We start from the raw sequence: 15,082 nt of genomic DNA, 5'->3' as shown, positions 1-15,082 counted from the left end.
GGGCGGTGGGGAGTGCTGCGGTGCTGTGCGGGGGGAGCACCCTGCAAAGGAGGGAGGGAAAAGGGACAAACGCTGACAAGGAAGATTGAGGGTGGGAAAGAGGCTGTCAGATGACGTGCGGAGCCTGAAGGCGGTTGAACCCAGGCAAAACCACCCTGCAAATTCAGCCTATGCGTAAAACAGTTGCTTTTTTTTTTTTTTTTTTTTTTTTCATTCTCGGGCAAAGCTGTCTTTGGGAGAATGTTTAGCAGGCTTCTGGCACTCCAATACTTAAAGAAAAGGGAAAATGATCCTGTATTTGCCATGGAAGTGACACGAGCTCCCTCCTGCAGTCCCAGGAGGTGGTGCTGTGATCCTTCCACCCGGCAAATGATTTCCCCTTTCCGCTGAGCAATTTAGCATCAAACCTCCAACAGCGAGGATGGGAGACCGCTGGCCAGGCACATTCAGCTCCAGGGAAGCTGGTACTTCTTGCCATAGAGCTGTAGGTACGCCCAGAGCTCCACCGTGCACCTTCACAGCCACCTGTGCAGAGTCTGAAGTCCCTGGGTGCTTGAGCTTGGCCCCCTCTGAAATCCCCTTACCCCACTGCTGTCGCTGGGTGCGGGGTCATTCCTGTCCTTGGCTGCCCCTAGCCATCCTGATCTCCCTATGGAGGTCTGTGCAGTACTTTCCTTCACGTTCCTAGGAAAAGAAAGGTTTGCTCAGTTTATCGCTTAACACGTAGGTGCATCCCTAGTTGAAGGATATCAAACCTGAAGAAGAAGAAAAAAAAAAATATCAAGCCACAAATTCCATAATGTTTGCCACAGCCTGGAGAGATCCAGCAAGACCCTAACTAGGAGAGCTAAGAGCTCTCACGTCACAAGCTTTATACCTTTAAAAACCACTGTAGTTACAGACACATGAGTGTACTGCATGAATTATCCCTCATCACCAAGCTCTTGCCTCTACCTGCAACCAGGCACAAGCTTTTCAGGACAAGTGTCTTGTGTTTTGAGGAAAACATTCAGGTACTAAGATTCATAGGAAGGATGCTTCAGCCTGTGGCAAGCTTGAGACTTCAGTAATTCACAGCCTCTGCATTCCCTGTCTGGATCTGATCTGATGCAATGCCTATGGACAGATAGCTTGAAGACGGCTCTGCTTGTATTGGGTTTGTCCAGCAGTGAGGTCAGCTACCTCAAAATGACATCAGCATGCCCACAGAACAATAGCTTATTCACAGTCCCAGCTTCTCTGCAAACGAGAACAGATAAAATGAGGCTCAGAAGAGGAGTCTTCACACTGGGCTTGTTTATGGTTTCTGTACGCTGGAAACCACCTGCTATTTCATCCCAGGCTGTAACAGGTTACTGTTTCCCTGTGCCTTCCCGTAAACCTCAGTTCAGATTTGTTAAATGCTTGAGATTATATGCAGTTAAAAGACCAAAGTAGATTTAAATGTATACACATAACTATTTACTACATAATTAAAATAATCAGCAGTGAATAGTCATAAATATGACCAACTGCTCATCAGTTCACTGCCTTTCTGTAACCCATTTTGCCTTACCCATGCTATCTCATTAATAGAGACTTTATAATCTGAATTTCAACTAGTAGCTCTTGTATAGCCTTCATACGTTCAGGTTCTATGTCTCCCTACAGGTAGGCCACAGTTATAAACTCCCAGGGACTTGAGTGGCATGAAACACGGGTTGCAAGGCTATGTCCTCTGGTCAATAGAGCTATAAGGATGAAAATAAGGCTATGTTTTTGTCTGGGATGTGAAAGTGAGCATGCTGGCAGGTACCCCAGTATTAAGCAATACAAAGGTAAAGAATTCGTAATAAACACTTCTTCAACATTTTGTCTTTGGTGGGTTTTCAGTTCAGAATTGAGATGAACCTATGGAGCAGCTCAACATTCCTTAGTACAGAAAAGCCAGTGTATTTTCTTGTTGTTCCTCTTGACAAAACAGTACCCTAGTGCTTTTGGGCTATGAAGACTAGAGCGGTTTTGTACAATACCAAGATACTAACTTTGGATGCAGTCCAGTGTGGTTATTAATAATAGGTAATGCATAACATATGTCAAAGCAAAGGCTGTCAAATCTGGCTGACAACTACTCACATCTCAATCGTATAACTTGGCAATGTGGGCGTTTTTTTCCATAATACAAAGCAATCCCGATCAACTGCAGATTGCACTTCACAGAAGGTTCAGTTACAAGCAGATGCCAGACTCTCACTATTCATCTGGAGACATACACAGTATGTGAACAGAGTAAAGAACTGATTTGTGATTCAAAATAAATGGTTTCCTTTACTTGGCACCAGAGGCAATACAGAGTTGCAGAGTACGCTCACCTGGCAAGTACCGCAAGGGTCTAACAGTTCTATAGTTTCTTGAGACCCCATAGTCCTGAGGACTGCAGCTCATCACACCTCATCTGCAGCAGCCAAAGCAGGTTTACCTGTGTAACCCCTTTCCGTTCCAAGGGGTAACGCATACAGTGCCAAGGAGATAGGGAACTGGACTTGATCTGGCTTGTCACTCCGTGCACACTGGGGCATGGACTGCTGATGCTCAGTGTTCGTGTCTGAATGAGGCCCATATGCAAGGGCCATGCTTAGCATGAGACATGATAGCTAAGAATTATTTTTGTACACGCACACATATATAGAGATGTGTATGTAAAATATATTTCTGTAAAAATATATATGTATGTATCTGTCAATATGTATGCATATAGGGGCTTCAAAGTAAGCCTCAATTTTTGATTCAGCATCACAGCTGATTAGAACAAAAGACTTCAGTGAGTTACTGTTAACACAAATGTAATAGTAGGTTCAGGTGCAAAATATGCATTCTTTCATTTGCATCTAGGCACACTGGGTTCTCTGCCTTCCTAACTCTTTCTGGGAAGAAGGGAGACCAAGAAGACCTTTCAATCTCTATTTTACTTTATAATCAACTTCTGTGCAAAGGAAGCCCACACTGTCTTGTGATTGGTGCTTTAGTTTGTTTCTCATCAGTTGTGTTTTATTTCAGGAGGAAAGTCTGCATGATCATTTTGTTACAGTGCTTTGCTAATTGCACCACTCGCATCCAAATGGCTGAGTAGCCCATGTTTTTTCACTAAAAAGCAGCAACCAGCACTAAGGATCTAGATTTTCTGGAGGTTTCCATCCATTTAGAAGCTGCTCAAGTGCAATGGGCTTCTACAGAAGAGCAAACTCATCATTGTGAGGCAGCAAAGTGCACACAACATCAGATTCAGCAGAATGGCACCATCTCAGACTGATGCAGAATTTGGCTCACACTAATTTATCATGAGTTGTTCCATATTTTCCTAGCCTTGCTGTAAGATGTTTGGAAATGGTCTAGTACTTACTGTTCTCAGGCTTTTCCGCCCACTTACCTGGCACTGCATTCTGTTCCTGCTTGTGGTGAAAATCTTGGGTGAAAATTTCAGAGAAAAACATATGCAGGGTAGCTGCGCTTAACCAGTTACAGTTTATCTGGTGCTTCTATTGCAGTCACCAAATGCTTTTATAGCAATATAGAAAAGCTTGAGTCTAGCACATGTGATATCAGTACATCCTCTGCCAGCTGAAGAATAAGTTTGTTTATACACCCACATGTTTGGCTAGTGGATTTCATGGCTTTTTGCTCATAGCAGCAGACTCTGAATTAGAATGAAAAGTTCCAATTTCCATTCCACATTCCACATTTAATCTACTAGACCTAAGAGTTTCCTTAATTTATGAATTATCAGGAATAAGTGGATTTTCTTTTCTTCATTCAATTTTCAGGGACAAAATTCCAGTTCCTTTCCTTACAATGCATAGTTTCTTATTGCAAACATTGTTCCAAATATGTTAGTGAAAAGACTGTTCCTGACATCAGTGGACCTGTCACAGATAGATACAGGTTTGCCCCATTAACAAGTTAAAGGGGAAAAAAAGAACTCACATGGAAGAGACATTTGCAAGGCTTTTATCATTTGGCCAGAGAGCAAAATAGGATATCAAGGAAGCAACTTCAAATGTTTCTGCAAGGACAACACTGCGCTTGGAATACCACTAATGTTTCACGGCTTGCTCCAAGATGTTCTCATCTACCACCTTGTGAGGGAGAGTCACCTTCAATGCGGCATTCTCTTTCATTGTTTGGCAGATCATTTCATAAGCATAGTCATTACCCGACCAGCAGCGTCTGGCAACCTGTCAGACCAGAAAATCAATGGGTGTAAAAATCTTGCATTTCTCTTGCCACATCCATCTTACACAATATTTGCTCAAACATCGGCACTCAATTTCATGACAAGAATATCTTTCAACCCTCTGCTAGTTTCTAGTTTCCTTACTGATTTTAGAAGTAATTTTTGTAATACCTACTTCATTTTTATGAGTAGTATTTGGATAGACTTGGTACATTTTCATGCAGAAACATAACATTGGACAGATAACATTGGTACAGCCAGGTACGCTATAAACTTTACAAAATTCTCTCACTAAAAATAATTGTGCACTCCATCCCCACTCTGTAAAACTAGGACTTGCTTTAGAGAACAGTATCATCTAAGCAGTCGATGCTTTTGTAATGGGATAAATATTTAAAAAGGAAAACGTCATTCAATGCATTTTCAAACTATGAAATCAAGGAGCCAAATTCTCTGCCAGCAAGTAAGGATGAAACTCTACGGAGAGCCAGGGAACTGGTAAACCCCTCTTCCACTCTGTGTTTTGATCTGTGTACAAGCAAGATTCCCCAGATGAAAAAAAAATCAAGATTTGGCACAAAGGAAATAAGTTCTTCCTTCTATTCAATGCCTTACAAATCTCTATTACAAATTGCAAATCAGTGTCTGAAATATTTAGACTCAAAAGTGTTCAAGAAAGAAAATACTTAGATTCCAATTTAGCAAAATATTTAAGCATATGATTAATATAAGGTTAATAAATTTCCAGGATCATACCAATAACAGCTAGAAATGACCTGTCAAGTCAACAACTCAATTTCCCTGCCACTCACCTATGATTATTCCTGGCAGTATATTTTCAAGGGTACATTCCAGTTTCTTTCCAGTCTTGTATATAATATGGGTAGCATTCTCAGATTGTCCTTTTTCCACATGTGTGTGGAGGAGTGGGGCTTTTGCTTGCAATAAATCAGAGCAGCAAAAGATTTATTGGGTTTTTAATAGGCTGTCTCCGATACACAGTTCTTGTTAAGGGTTTGTCTTCATTACTCTTAATATACAAATTAATATAATTGTCCTCCTCCTTCTTCCTTAATCGTTTACTATGGTGTTATTTCAGACCTGGGACAGGGAAAATTGTTCCTTGTCCTCTTCTACCCTCCAGTCATGCCAGGTCTTATGGGGAGAAAAAAAAAAAAATGTTTAGGTGTAAGGCAAGAAGGAATTCTGCAATTCTCTTGAGAAGTAAAACAGAACAGACCATGTCAGCATTGGCAAGGAACTCCCTCAATATGTCAGGTCCTTGTGAGGTTACGTGACTGAAACACAACAGGTCTTGTCCTTTAATTGGACTGTGCATCACTATGTCCTGTTGATTTGGTTCCCTGCAAGTATTGAATCAAAATCTCTCTGCCACTTCAGAGATGGGATCCTAGTCTTAAACCCAGACAGGATCTATTTGGACACTAATGGAATTTAAAAATTCTAATGGCAGCAAGGGCTGGATGAGCTGGCACTTAAATGACAAGCCTTTCAAGACACCTAGATCTAGAAGTTAGGAATAGACAAGACTAAAGTTCATATAGTTCTCAATTGTATTATGTAGGCAAATAACACCACCAACATGTCTAACAAAATTATAGTAAGCATGCTTCCCTTTCTGCTCAAAAAATAACAAAACACACACTGAGATATGTGGAAATGATTGGGCTGTGTTATGTTGTAAAGTCAGAAGGGGTGGTCCTGACACTTTACAGTAAGTTCCTTACCCAAGAATTATTCAGCCTCTTCTACTGACTTAAAGTCCTTTAAAGTTGGTTGGAGAAAAAAAAAAACCAACCAAGCAAAACAACTCATTGACTTTAGTGGAATCAGGCTCATAGACACCCGTATTAGAAGCAGTGAATAGAATGAGTCACTAGGCCCATAGGACTATTTCTGGGTTACAAAAAGCCAGACTCAAAAAACTCTTGCCTGAGTGCTAATACTCCCCATTCAGTTAAAAAAAAAATAGGAGCACTGGAACCCAAATACCTAAGTAAACATAGGCAGGAAAATATTAAAGTGAACATATATCATGAGTTTTTTCTTACTCCATTGGAAACATCCCAGCTGAGCATCATCTTAGCCCGTTCTTCAGCCTCCTTGGACCCATCCAAAACCAGGCCAAATCCCCCATTGATCACTTCACCCCTAAAAATATAAATGTAAGAGAATTAAATCAAAATAATTCAAAGCAATCCCACAAAATTCATAGGAGTTAATTTGTTCAGTTGCACTGCAGGAAGAAGGATGAAAACATAGAAATGGTGCTGAATAAGAGACACTATCAGTCACCTTTATACTTGCATTAAAAAAAAAAAAAAAGGGGAATTTAGCAGGGCAAAGGCCTAGTTTCTTGACCTGCAGCAAACCTATTCCATCTTTCTTGTAATGCCCAGCTAGCAGTCAATATCTCCTCCAAGCAGGAGTGCCAAAAACTAAGCTTGTGGTGCATCTCCTGAAGGCTGCAGTCTGTACTGACTCTAGAAACAAATAAAGAAAGATTAGCACTTCTGACTGTCTGAAGAGTTACCAATCTCTGGGTATTTTTAAAGGTTAGGCTGTTTGTCTTTGCTACACTGGAGCCTGCCATATAGATAGGATCGTGAGGAGGACTGTGTACTTATTGAAGCAGATGAATCTATTTATATTCTCTCAGGACAAATGAGAGAGCATAAGTATTTTATTAAAAAAGCGTTAACCACCACTTAATGCACATCTGCCTCGATCATTTCAAAAACAGTCATTCATTTTGCGTGAGATACATCGATGTTTAAAGACATCAGTGCCAACTTTTCAGGAAGCAGACTTATTGGCAGAAGAACAACAGAAATATGGTAAAACTAACAGATTATACTTGGGAGGAATACCAGTCTGCTTTTAAAAGGACAGGGGAAACACGTAGAGCAAAACATCTTGTCTGACTTCAGAGTCTGGCCTGGTCAAGCTCCTGTTTCGTTGCATATGGTGAATAGTGGTGAATGCAGTTGAATAATTATCCATTGCTGTAAATCTATGAGAGTTCTGGCATTATAACTCAGCATCAGCAATACCTGAGAGATGGGGCGTATCATACAACAACACATGGTATGAGAGACTACTAATGGAGACTCCGGAGGCAGGACTTTGTCCTCTGTGTTTTATAGTTAATATAATGAATAAATTCACAAAATGTATGTATAATAACATCAGACATATCCATGAATCAGGCAGGAGTTAGGTGTCTTCCGGTTCAGGAAGGAATAATTTCTTACTGTGTATTTTCCAGCAGTAACTTAAGCTTCTCAGGAAATGGTGAAATGAGGCTACATCCGAGCCTCACAGACCTGAGATCTACTTCCTGAAACTAGAATTCACATCTTTTCATTTTCAATATAATGTTGGTACTTACATGATGTTAATTCCCTTTCACTAGTTATACACACTACCTGTGTGCTAAGTAGGACCCTATCACATAGCTGAGCGAGGAACTTAGAGCTCCAGGTCTCACATCATGGTACCATTCTGTGAACACCCTCCACTTTACCATTATTAGATATATATCATTATTTCAAATACGTTTTCTGTTGAAAGGCACAGTTTTCTTGAGACTGACAGTTCTCACAGCAGAATGTCAGTGAATGCATCAGTTTCTCATCTTCAGCAGGAAAAATTGAAACAAAGTCATGTTTCAATTGAGATGTTCGAATATTGTAAGCTGATTCTTCAAAATAAAATGTTTATTTTTGATTGACACTGTCAACACTTTTCAGCCTGGAATTTAATTCCCAGGATCTTTTTACTGCATGAAATCTTTAGTTAGTTCTGCTCTTAGTCTCATTTTGGGATGAAAACAAACATCCAAACATCTGCATTTCTTGCAAATTCTACTTTTTGAATAGCTCATGTTGTTACTGTCTTCTCCAAAAGAGGGGACCAGACTGGATGACATCATTACAAGTGTTATTGTATCAAGACCAGGGCCAGTTACTTCACCATACTCTGCTTGCTTCTGTGTATGGAGACCAAATTAGCACTGTTCTTTACTGTCAAAGTACCAAGCTAGAGTACACTTACAAACACCAATGATGCCATTGCCAGGTAATTGGGATCACAGTATAAGCACACCTCAAGACAGCCTATTGGCAATATCGGACAATAAGAAAATCAGACCTCTGGACCAGTGCTTCATAAAGATATTCTATACAGGAAGATGATGTCCTTTCAGTGGCAAAGATCCCCTCTGTGCCCAGCATCCCAAAGAGCATCCTTTGAAGCTTAGGCATGAACAGTAAACATCTGATCTCACTTGCACGCCATAAATTTAGAGCCTCTCCGTTGATTTCCATGGAGTTACTCCAGTGTAAATCAGAATCACTCATCAGAATCTGTCCTACTGTCTAAAAATCACTCACAAATTAAATACCAATGTTTGTTAGGATGGATTTTCTAGCAAACCCTCTCACTTTTAAAGAGGAGCTCTCTGCCTTCATTAGCATTGGGTCACATTTTCAGGTAATTAAAGAAACATGTGGCATTTTGACCTAAGCTACCTCCTATAATTTCCAGATGTCTCCTTCTAAGGTGATCAAAGGAAACAAGGCCTCTCTCACAATCAAGATGTCACACTGTCAACAGTGCAGTTCGATTCTTAAATTGCTTCTGCCTTTTTGTTACTACAGGTTACTCAGGCTCCATACCAATATACATTCTTCTGCAAATAAACAGGCAGAAAGAAATGAATAACATTCATTTGCTGTAATTATAGTCGAGTATGTTAATCTTAAGTCTCTCAAACAGCACATGTGATGCAGATTCCAGCTAAATAAATATTAATCCTGCTTTTTCTGTTTGTCCCACAAAGCTATAGCACAGAAAAATCAAAGCAGAAAAAAGGCACTTCTCTAATCTCGTAGGGAAGACAGGGCAGATCTGTCAGCAGTTCCAGGCAAGCCCAGCCTCTGCAGGGAGTACTGGTAGCTGAACACAGTGCAATTGCCATTTCTGAACCCCCTGAACAGAAACTTGCCAATGACAACTTGATTTTTCTCTAATCATGTGTATATTTGTTTATATATAAGCTTCCATGTGCACTTTCACAGTTCCAAATCAGCTGATGACAAGAAGATTTTATCAGGCACACGGAGATTTCTTTACAGCAAAGTCAGCTGAATTTTTAGCTCTCTAGAGAAAAAGAAAAACAGGGTCCTAAAACCTAAAGGCATCTATCTCTTCCAGGCAAAGAAAATAGTTTGTTATGGTTGGGGGTTTGTTTTGCTTCTTTTACCACCTTTAAATTATTCCTCTCTTTCTCCTTAGAAGGCAAAAGAGTGCAGCACTTGAACTCACCAGGGTGGTGCCATGATTAGTTAAGCCGAGCAGAACCACCTGTCATGCTGTGGCTTTCGGGGGCTCTCCAGACCACCGCATCTAATGACACGACATTGTTACCACATCCGAGTCTCAGCATGGTGGCTTATTAAGGCTCGTGCAGAGACAGGCCTAATTTTCAGGCTTCTCGTTCTTCACTGAAGCACAGTAATTTAATCACAGAGGGCTATATGACTGCTCCCAAGAACAAGGTGAGCAGATACTGTTCCACAAGGACAAGCCACTAAGCAGCCATAGGAAATGTCAAAAAGGATAACCAAACCCTGTTCTTCCATTTATATTTTGATTTCAGTGAATAGCCACATGCTAATTTTCTGATGCATTACAGAATTGACAGCACCTCTGCTCTGCCTTGGGGAGGAGCTTCTTTCTAATGATGTAACTCCACTTAAACAACCACAACAATATAACTGAAATTGCAGTGTGGTCAGTGCCGGTTTTCCAGAAGTAAGAGCAGTCTCACCGTTCAGCCAATCTCTCTTTGAATTGCTCAGAGGGCTAGAAACGAGCAGGAGGGATTGACCTTACAGAGACCAGAGACATAGTGAATATGATCATTTGTATCCTTTAAATTAAGCACCATCAATACCCAGAATGTTTGTGACCTAAGCAATTATTTTAGCAATTCTAATGATTATAATTATCATAAAAAATGTTCCAAATATTTTGCACAACATGTAGTGGAAAGTGATTTTCTTTGCTTATATTTCATAAGCAGATATTTTAAAAGGTTAAACTCATCTAAGGCAATTCAGACAGAACTAGTCTGCTGCTATCTCTAGAGTCTGAGACTGAGATGGCCAGAGTAAGAAGATATTCTGGTACATATTTTCCATTCAGAGCTATGGAAGTTGTGAATAAAATCCTGGCCATGGTGGTTGTTATCAGTGAAATCAGTAAAGGCAAATTTTCGCTCCCTGTGTCTAACCCCTCAGAAAGCTTTCTTATCCCATTGTTCGGTTTTGCTCTCAAGTACCTTCTATTCAGTAGTTACTTCACTGAAATCAAAGGAATTGGAGTACAGAAGAGGGAATTCTCCATCTGACTTGAAGGGCTATTTTCTAGATTCAGCTCATCTGGATGAGTAACAATTAAGTATCATCTGAGGATAACATACTACATAACATATACTCTCTGAGGATAACATCTGCTACAAGTTCTTTGGCTTGCTGTTGTTGGCATATTCCAGAGCTGGATGGAGCAGGGAAGCAGGAGGGTTCACTACAGTATTTAATAGAGGGTTGTGCTGCTTTTGTCTGGTAACACCACCAAATGAAGACATGACTGTAAATGGGAGCTGCTTTGCTGGACTATGCTGGAAACAACAAACAAGAACTTAAGGCTCTGCAGCATGGCCAGGCTCTCATTTTCCCTACATCTCTGCCAATCCGGAGTAACCTTTTAGTGGTATATGAAGGAGATCAGTTTCCCTCTCCACATATATTTCTTCCATTCTGCTTCTCAGTTTAGGCATTTCTCTTAGTTCTGCATCATATGTGAAGGAGGTGTCTAATCCTGTCCTTTTATCCTACCAGGCATGAGCAAGGGGAGAAAGACTGGGGGGTTTGCTGGCACCTGAGCTGTTTTGTATCAATAACCCCTCGCTGCACTTTAGCACGTGAGCGTTTATATTGGGGTCCTAAGGTCACAGATTTAAATACAGCTTAAGGGGAAACCTAAACATAATCCATCCACTGACACTCTGGCTGTGCATGTGTGAAGACAACTTTGGAAGCAGGATCTGTTCAAAAAGACCATGGCAGACTGTCCTTGTTTGGCAAATTAAGTTCTTCAAACTGTGCTGTGGCCAATGTCCAAAACACTTTTTCTAGACATATGGGCATTAATTAAAAAAAAAACTCATACAACACCACACTTTACCATACAATATGTCCTTTCAGCCCTTGTTTCCAAACCCATCCTTCCCATGATCATGACATTGTACTACTCCAGTAATACACACATCTTTTCTGCAGTTCCCCTCCTATCTCTCCTCCCCACACGCCTACACAGCAGTGGTATTGGGATTCAGAGTCCAGCTTTAGAAACATAAATAAGTTCTTACCAGCCAACTCCACCACCATTGTGCAATGCAACCCAGGTCGCTCCTCTGAATGCATCTCCTACGAAGTTTTGTACTGCCATGTCTAGGAGGAGAGGAAAGGTGTTATGGATCTGACATGCTGCATTAATTTCTTTCTGTCGTGCTGCTCACTCATTCCACTGGCACCTTGATTATGGCGTGTGAAGGCAGTGTTGGAGGCAGGGTTTGCCCACAGCTTCTCTCACAGATATACACTGAACATCTCATTCTTGGGAGGAACAGGCAAGAGATTTTCCTCCCACTCTTTGCCCCTACACTGGAGGAAGCAAATGCCAATTTCACACTGTAGTTTGTGAGGACTCTTGTGCTTTCTGCATTTGTGATCCAATTCAAGCAGCTGAAGAACCTATCACTCCTCAGCTGGAAGATACCTTCTCAGGGTGGAGAGAAATACAATCCTCCCTTTTGGGATGCCTTAGTCATGGAAGAACAGGCTGGACACATCCATATGGAGGGTTTCAAAATGGGGGGGACACCTAGAAAACTACACACCTTGCAGTTCTCAGAAGCCTGAAGTATTTTCAGATCAGACTGCAGAGTTAATTCAGCCCTGTGCAGAAAGCTAGTCTAAAGCTATGGAGTTGTGTTTTGGGAACAAAGTTGGGATGAAAGTGATACTGGCCCCAATTCTCTGGACATGGGGGAATTTTATCCTGAACATAACTGCTGAAATCACATAGGAGGTTTTTTTGTTGTTTTTTTTTTAAAAGGAAAATAATTTAGCAGACAAATGTAATTTGACTAATGTCAAATGCATGATTTCCACTGAAATGTTCACTAGAATTTTGTATATTCACTACAATTTGTGCTAACGCATATACCCAGAGAGGTGGAAAGAGGTACACACAGAGGATAACAGGGTAAAATTTACTGAAAATGTTTGTCCAGATTTAATTCAGGACAGATTTAATATGTCATTTGCTGTGCTTTTAACAGCAAAAAATAAAAGACAAACAGCAATATCCCCACCAGCCACATTTGCAGGCCCACAGTTTTTACATGTCTGATGGAAAAATTAGTTTACTTGAGCACTAATCTATGTTAAACCCTGTCAAAAGCCCCATTATTGCATCTTTTATCTGGCATTATGTCACTTTAATAACCCAATTATCATAATTACAGTGCTGTCAAGAGGCAATGGGGGAGATCAAAATCCCCATATTCTAAAATGTACAGATTTTGTCCTCAGCCACTAGCATGATAAGAGTGGAGGCTGGACAAAGAGCATGACAAGTGGACTAAAAATGTAATAATGGGCTACTCCTTGGCTTTGATAAAGGTCACTAACTGTGCAAATGTCTGTGCTGAAATACACTTTACAGAGCTGCAATGACCCATGTTTGCCAAGGATCAGGCTGAAGTACTTACTTGTAAAGCAAAATGAGACAGGCAAACACTCTGGAAAATTCCTGTGCGCTGGAGAGGAGCCAGTTTCACCTGAACTAGCTCAAATGTTAAAACAACAGGAAAGAAGGGAGAGAGGAAGACCTAAGATGTTCTTTTATTACCTCCAGAGGCTCATCTGGTAAAACAGATTTAGGCCTGGCTTCAAAGACCAGTGAAATCAGTGGTCAACAGGCTTTAGATAAGCCCTTGGAGAAGGCAAATGGTTCATGTAAATCATAAAATGCAAAGAAAAACACAGCATGATGAGCAATGGGGTTTAGCAAGCCTTGTTTCTATTGCCCTCTTCTGAGGGCATTGCCTGAGGTTTACTTATGTTGCTAAGCCCTGTGGTGGAGACGTTACTTTGGATTGCTGTTCTCTCTGCAGCTGCACCGTTTTCTCACAGCTTGTCAGAACCAAACATTATGCAAGACATCTATCCATCTGGCCTATTAGAACTAGCCAACATACTCAAAAAGTGTTGAAGTGGGGCTGATAGACACAGCTAAAAGCCTCATTTCATCAGGAAATTGAGTTAAGATAGCAGGGAACTTTTCTCCTATAAATTGAGCCATAATTTGGTTCTATTATGAATTCCCATAATGGAAGTAATTCAATATGCTCAGCTACCTCTATCATAATTTCTCCTCCTACAGCAGCTTGTATCCTCCAATCTCACACCACTTCGTGGCTGTCAGTTCATGACATGTGGAAACATACTGGGCTAAAGCTATTATCATAATTTCCACTTTATGGATGGAAAATTGAGGAAGATTTAGGTTAAAAATTGCTTAGTACTTCACTCGTTTTTTTATGTCTTCAATCTGATATTTCTTGGGTTTATTTCTCTAAAGCATCATTTCACAAACTTAAAAGCAGAGTCTGGTTAGCTCAGGTCAGGTGTGCAGAATTAAAGGCTCCTTTTGTATAGCAAACCTACATGATTTGCCCACAGTCACACTGTAAGTGAGCAACAAGGCTTGGAGTCTAATCCAGAACGCCTGACTTCCATTCTTAAGCTTTTACTATCAGAGTATGTTCCCTTATGAATAAAAAGTTTCTTTCAGAAACTCCAGACTGTTTTCTTGAGTCTTCAGGCAATGAAATGATCACAGCTGTGAATCATTTTGCTTTAAGCAAAATACTATTATAGACCTGATTTTGATCATGTGGATCCCAAGGAAATACAGCTGTAATTCTGCTCAAATCACCTCTTTGAAACAGTGAGGTGCAAAATGAAAATCAAACAGGAGATACAGTCCTCTGAGACAGACCGCTCTCCATTTACATTCAGGTAAATCTGGTGCATCTTCATTGAATTTTCAGCATTGTTCTGGACCTCTCCTATTTAACTAGCTCCACATTCATGTCTGTATCACTTAAATCCCACCAAGCTTCTCAGGAAATCTGATTAATTAGGATTAAAGGGTTAAACAAAAACATTTTTTAAATGTTGCATAAAAACCAGTTTCTCTTTTAAAGCAATTTCCTTGTTTGCCTGGACAGACAAGCCTCAGCTGCTCTGCTGACCTGCGCAAAAGGCTGATCCATCATAAATGTTTGACGTTTCTCTATAAGGACTGTCGGTCCCACTCACATCATGGTGATCTCGGCTGAGGACTACTGGAGCCTGCAAAAAGCCAAGGACAAGAAAATGGAATCCTTCATGGACTGTCAATGCTACTGAGAATCATCATTTGCTGAATTCAACTCTGTCTTAAGTAATTTAAAACCTCAGCTTTGCTGCCTCTCCTAAACACCCTGAAACACCTTCTCTGCTTGTTATTCTTTATAAAACAGTTGTTCACATACTGTTCATGAAAACCACCATCCCTTCATAACTAAGAACAAGAGCTTATTTTTATGCCAATAGCATCCTCAAAGGAGAGCAGGGAGAAGAGAGGAAGCAGTAAGGTCATTTCATCTGAACATTTCTTTGCTGAAATTTCAAAGACATTTCAGTATGTAAAAATCTTCTTTCAAAAGTAGTT

The 15,082-nt window shown here is 40.5% G+C and overlaps 2 protein-coding genes across 2 annotated transcripts in view; both read right to left on the bottom strand.

Annotated features, from left to right (window-relative positions):
• ZXDC (ZXD family zinc finger C) overlaps positions 1 to 2,612 on the bottom strand; it is a 15,097-nt gene extending 12,485 nt beyond the window's left edge. The window contains exon 1 of the mRNA XM_010573581.1: positions 2,459 to 2,612. Coding sequence (XP_010571883.1) covers positions 2,459 to 2,612 — 154 coding nt within the window. The remainder of the gene's footprint in view (positions 1 to 2,458) is intronic.
• Positions 2,613 to 3,906: 1,294 nt separating this feature from the next.
• UROC1 (urocanate hydratase 1) overlaps positions 3,907 to 15,082 on the bottom strand; it is a 43,834-nt gene continuing 32,658 nt past the window's right edge. Inside the window, exons 17-20 of the mRNA XM_010571668.1 lie at positions 14,622 to 14,721; positions 11,667 to 11,748; positions 6,283 to 6,382; positions 3,907 to 4,211 (exon numbers count right to left, since the gene is read on the bottom strand). Coding sequence (XP_010569970.1) covers positions 4,071 to 4,211; positions 6,283 to 6,382; positions 11,667 to 11,748; positions 14,622 to 14,721 — 423 coding nt within the window. The 3' untranslated portion in view covers positions 3,907 to 4,070. The remainder of the gene's footprint in view (positions 4,212 to 6,282; positions 6,383 to 11,666; positions 11,749 to 14,621; positions 14,722 to 15,082) is intronic.

This window comes from Haliaeetus leucocephalus, unplaced genomic scaffold (assembly GCF_000737465.1).
Source record: "Haliaeetus leucocephalus isolate CR32 unplaced genomic scaffold, Haliaeetus_leucocephalus-4.0 Scaffold2, whole genome shotgun sequence".
Taxonomy (NCBI): Eukaryota; Metazoa; Chordata; class Aves; order Accipitriformes; family Accipitridae; genus Haliaeetus; species Haliaeetus leucocephalus.
The sequence above is the reverse complement of the archived record's forward strand: the minus strand, read 5'-3'. Positions and strand labels throughout refer to the sequence as shown.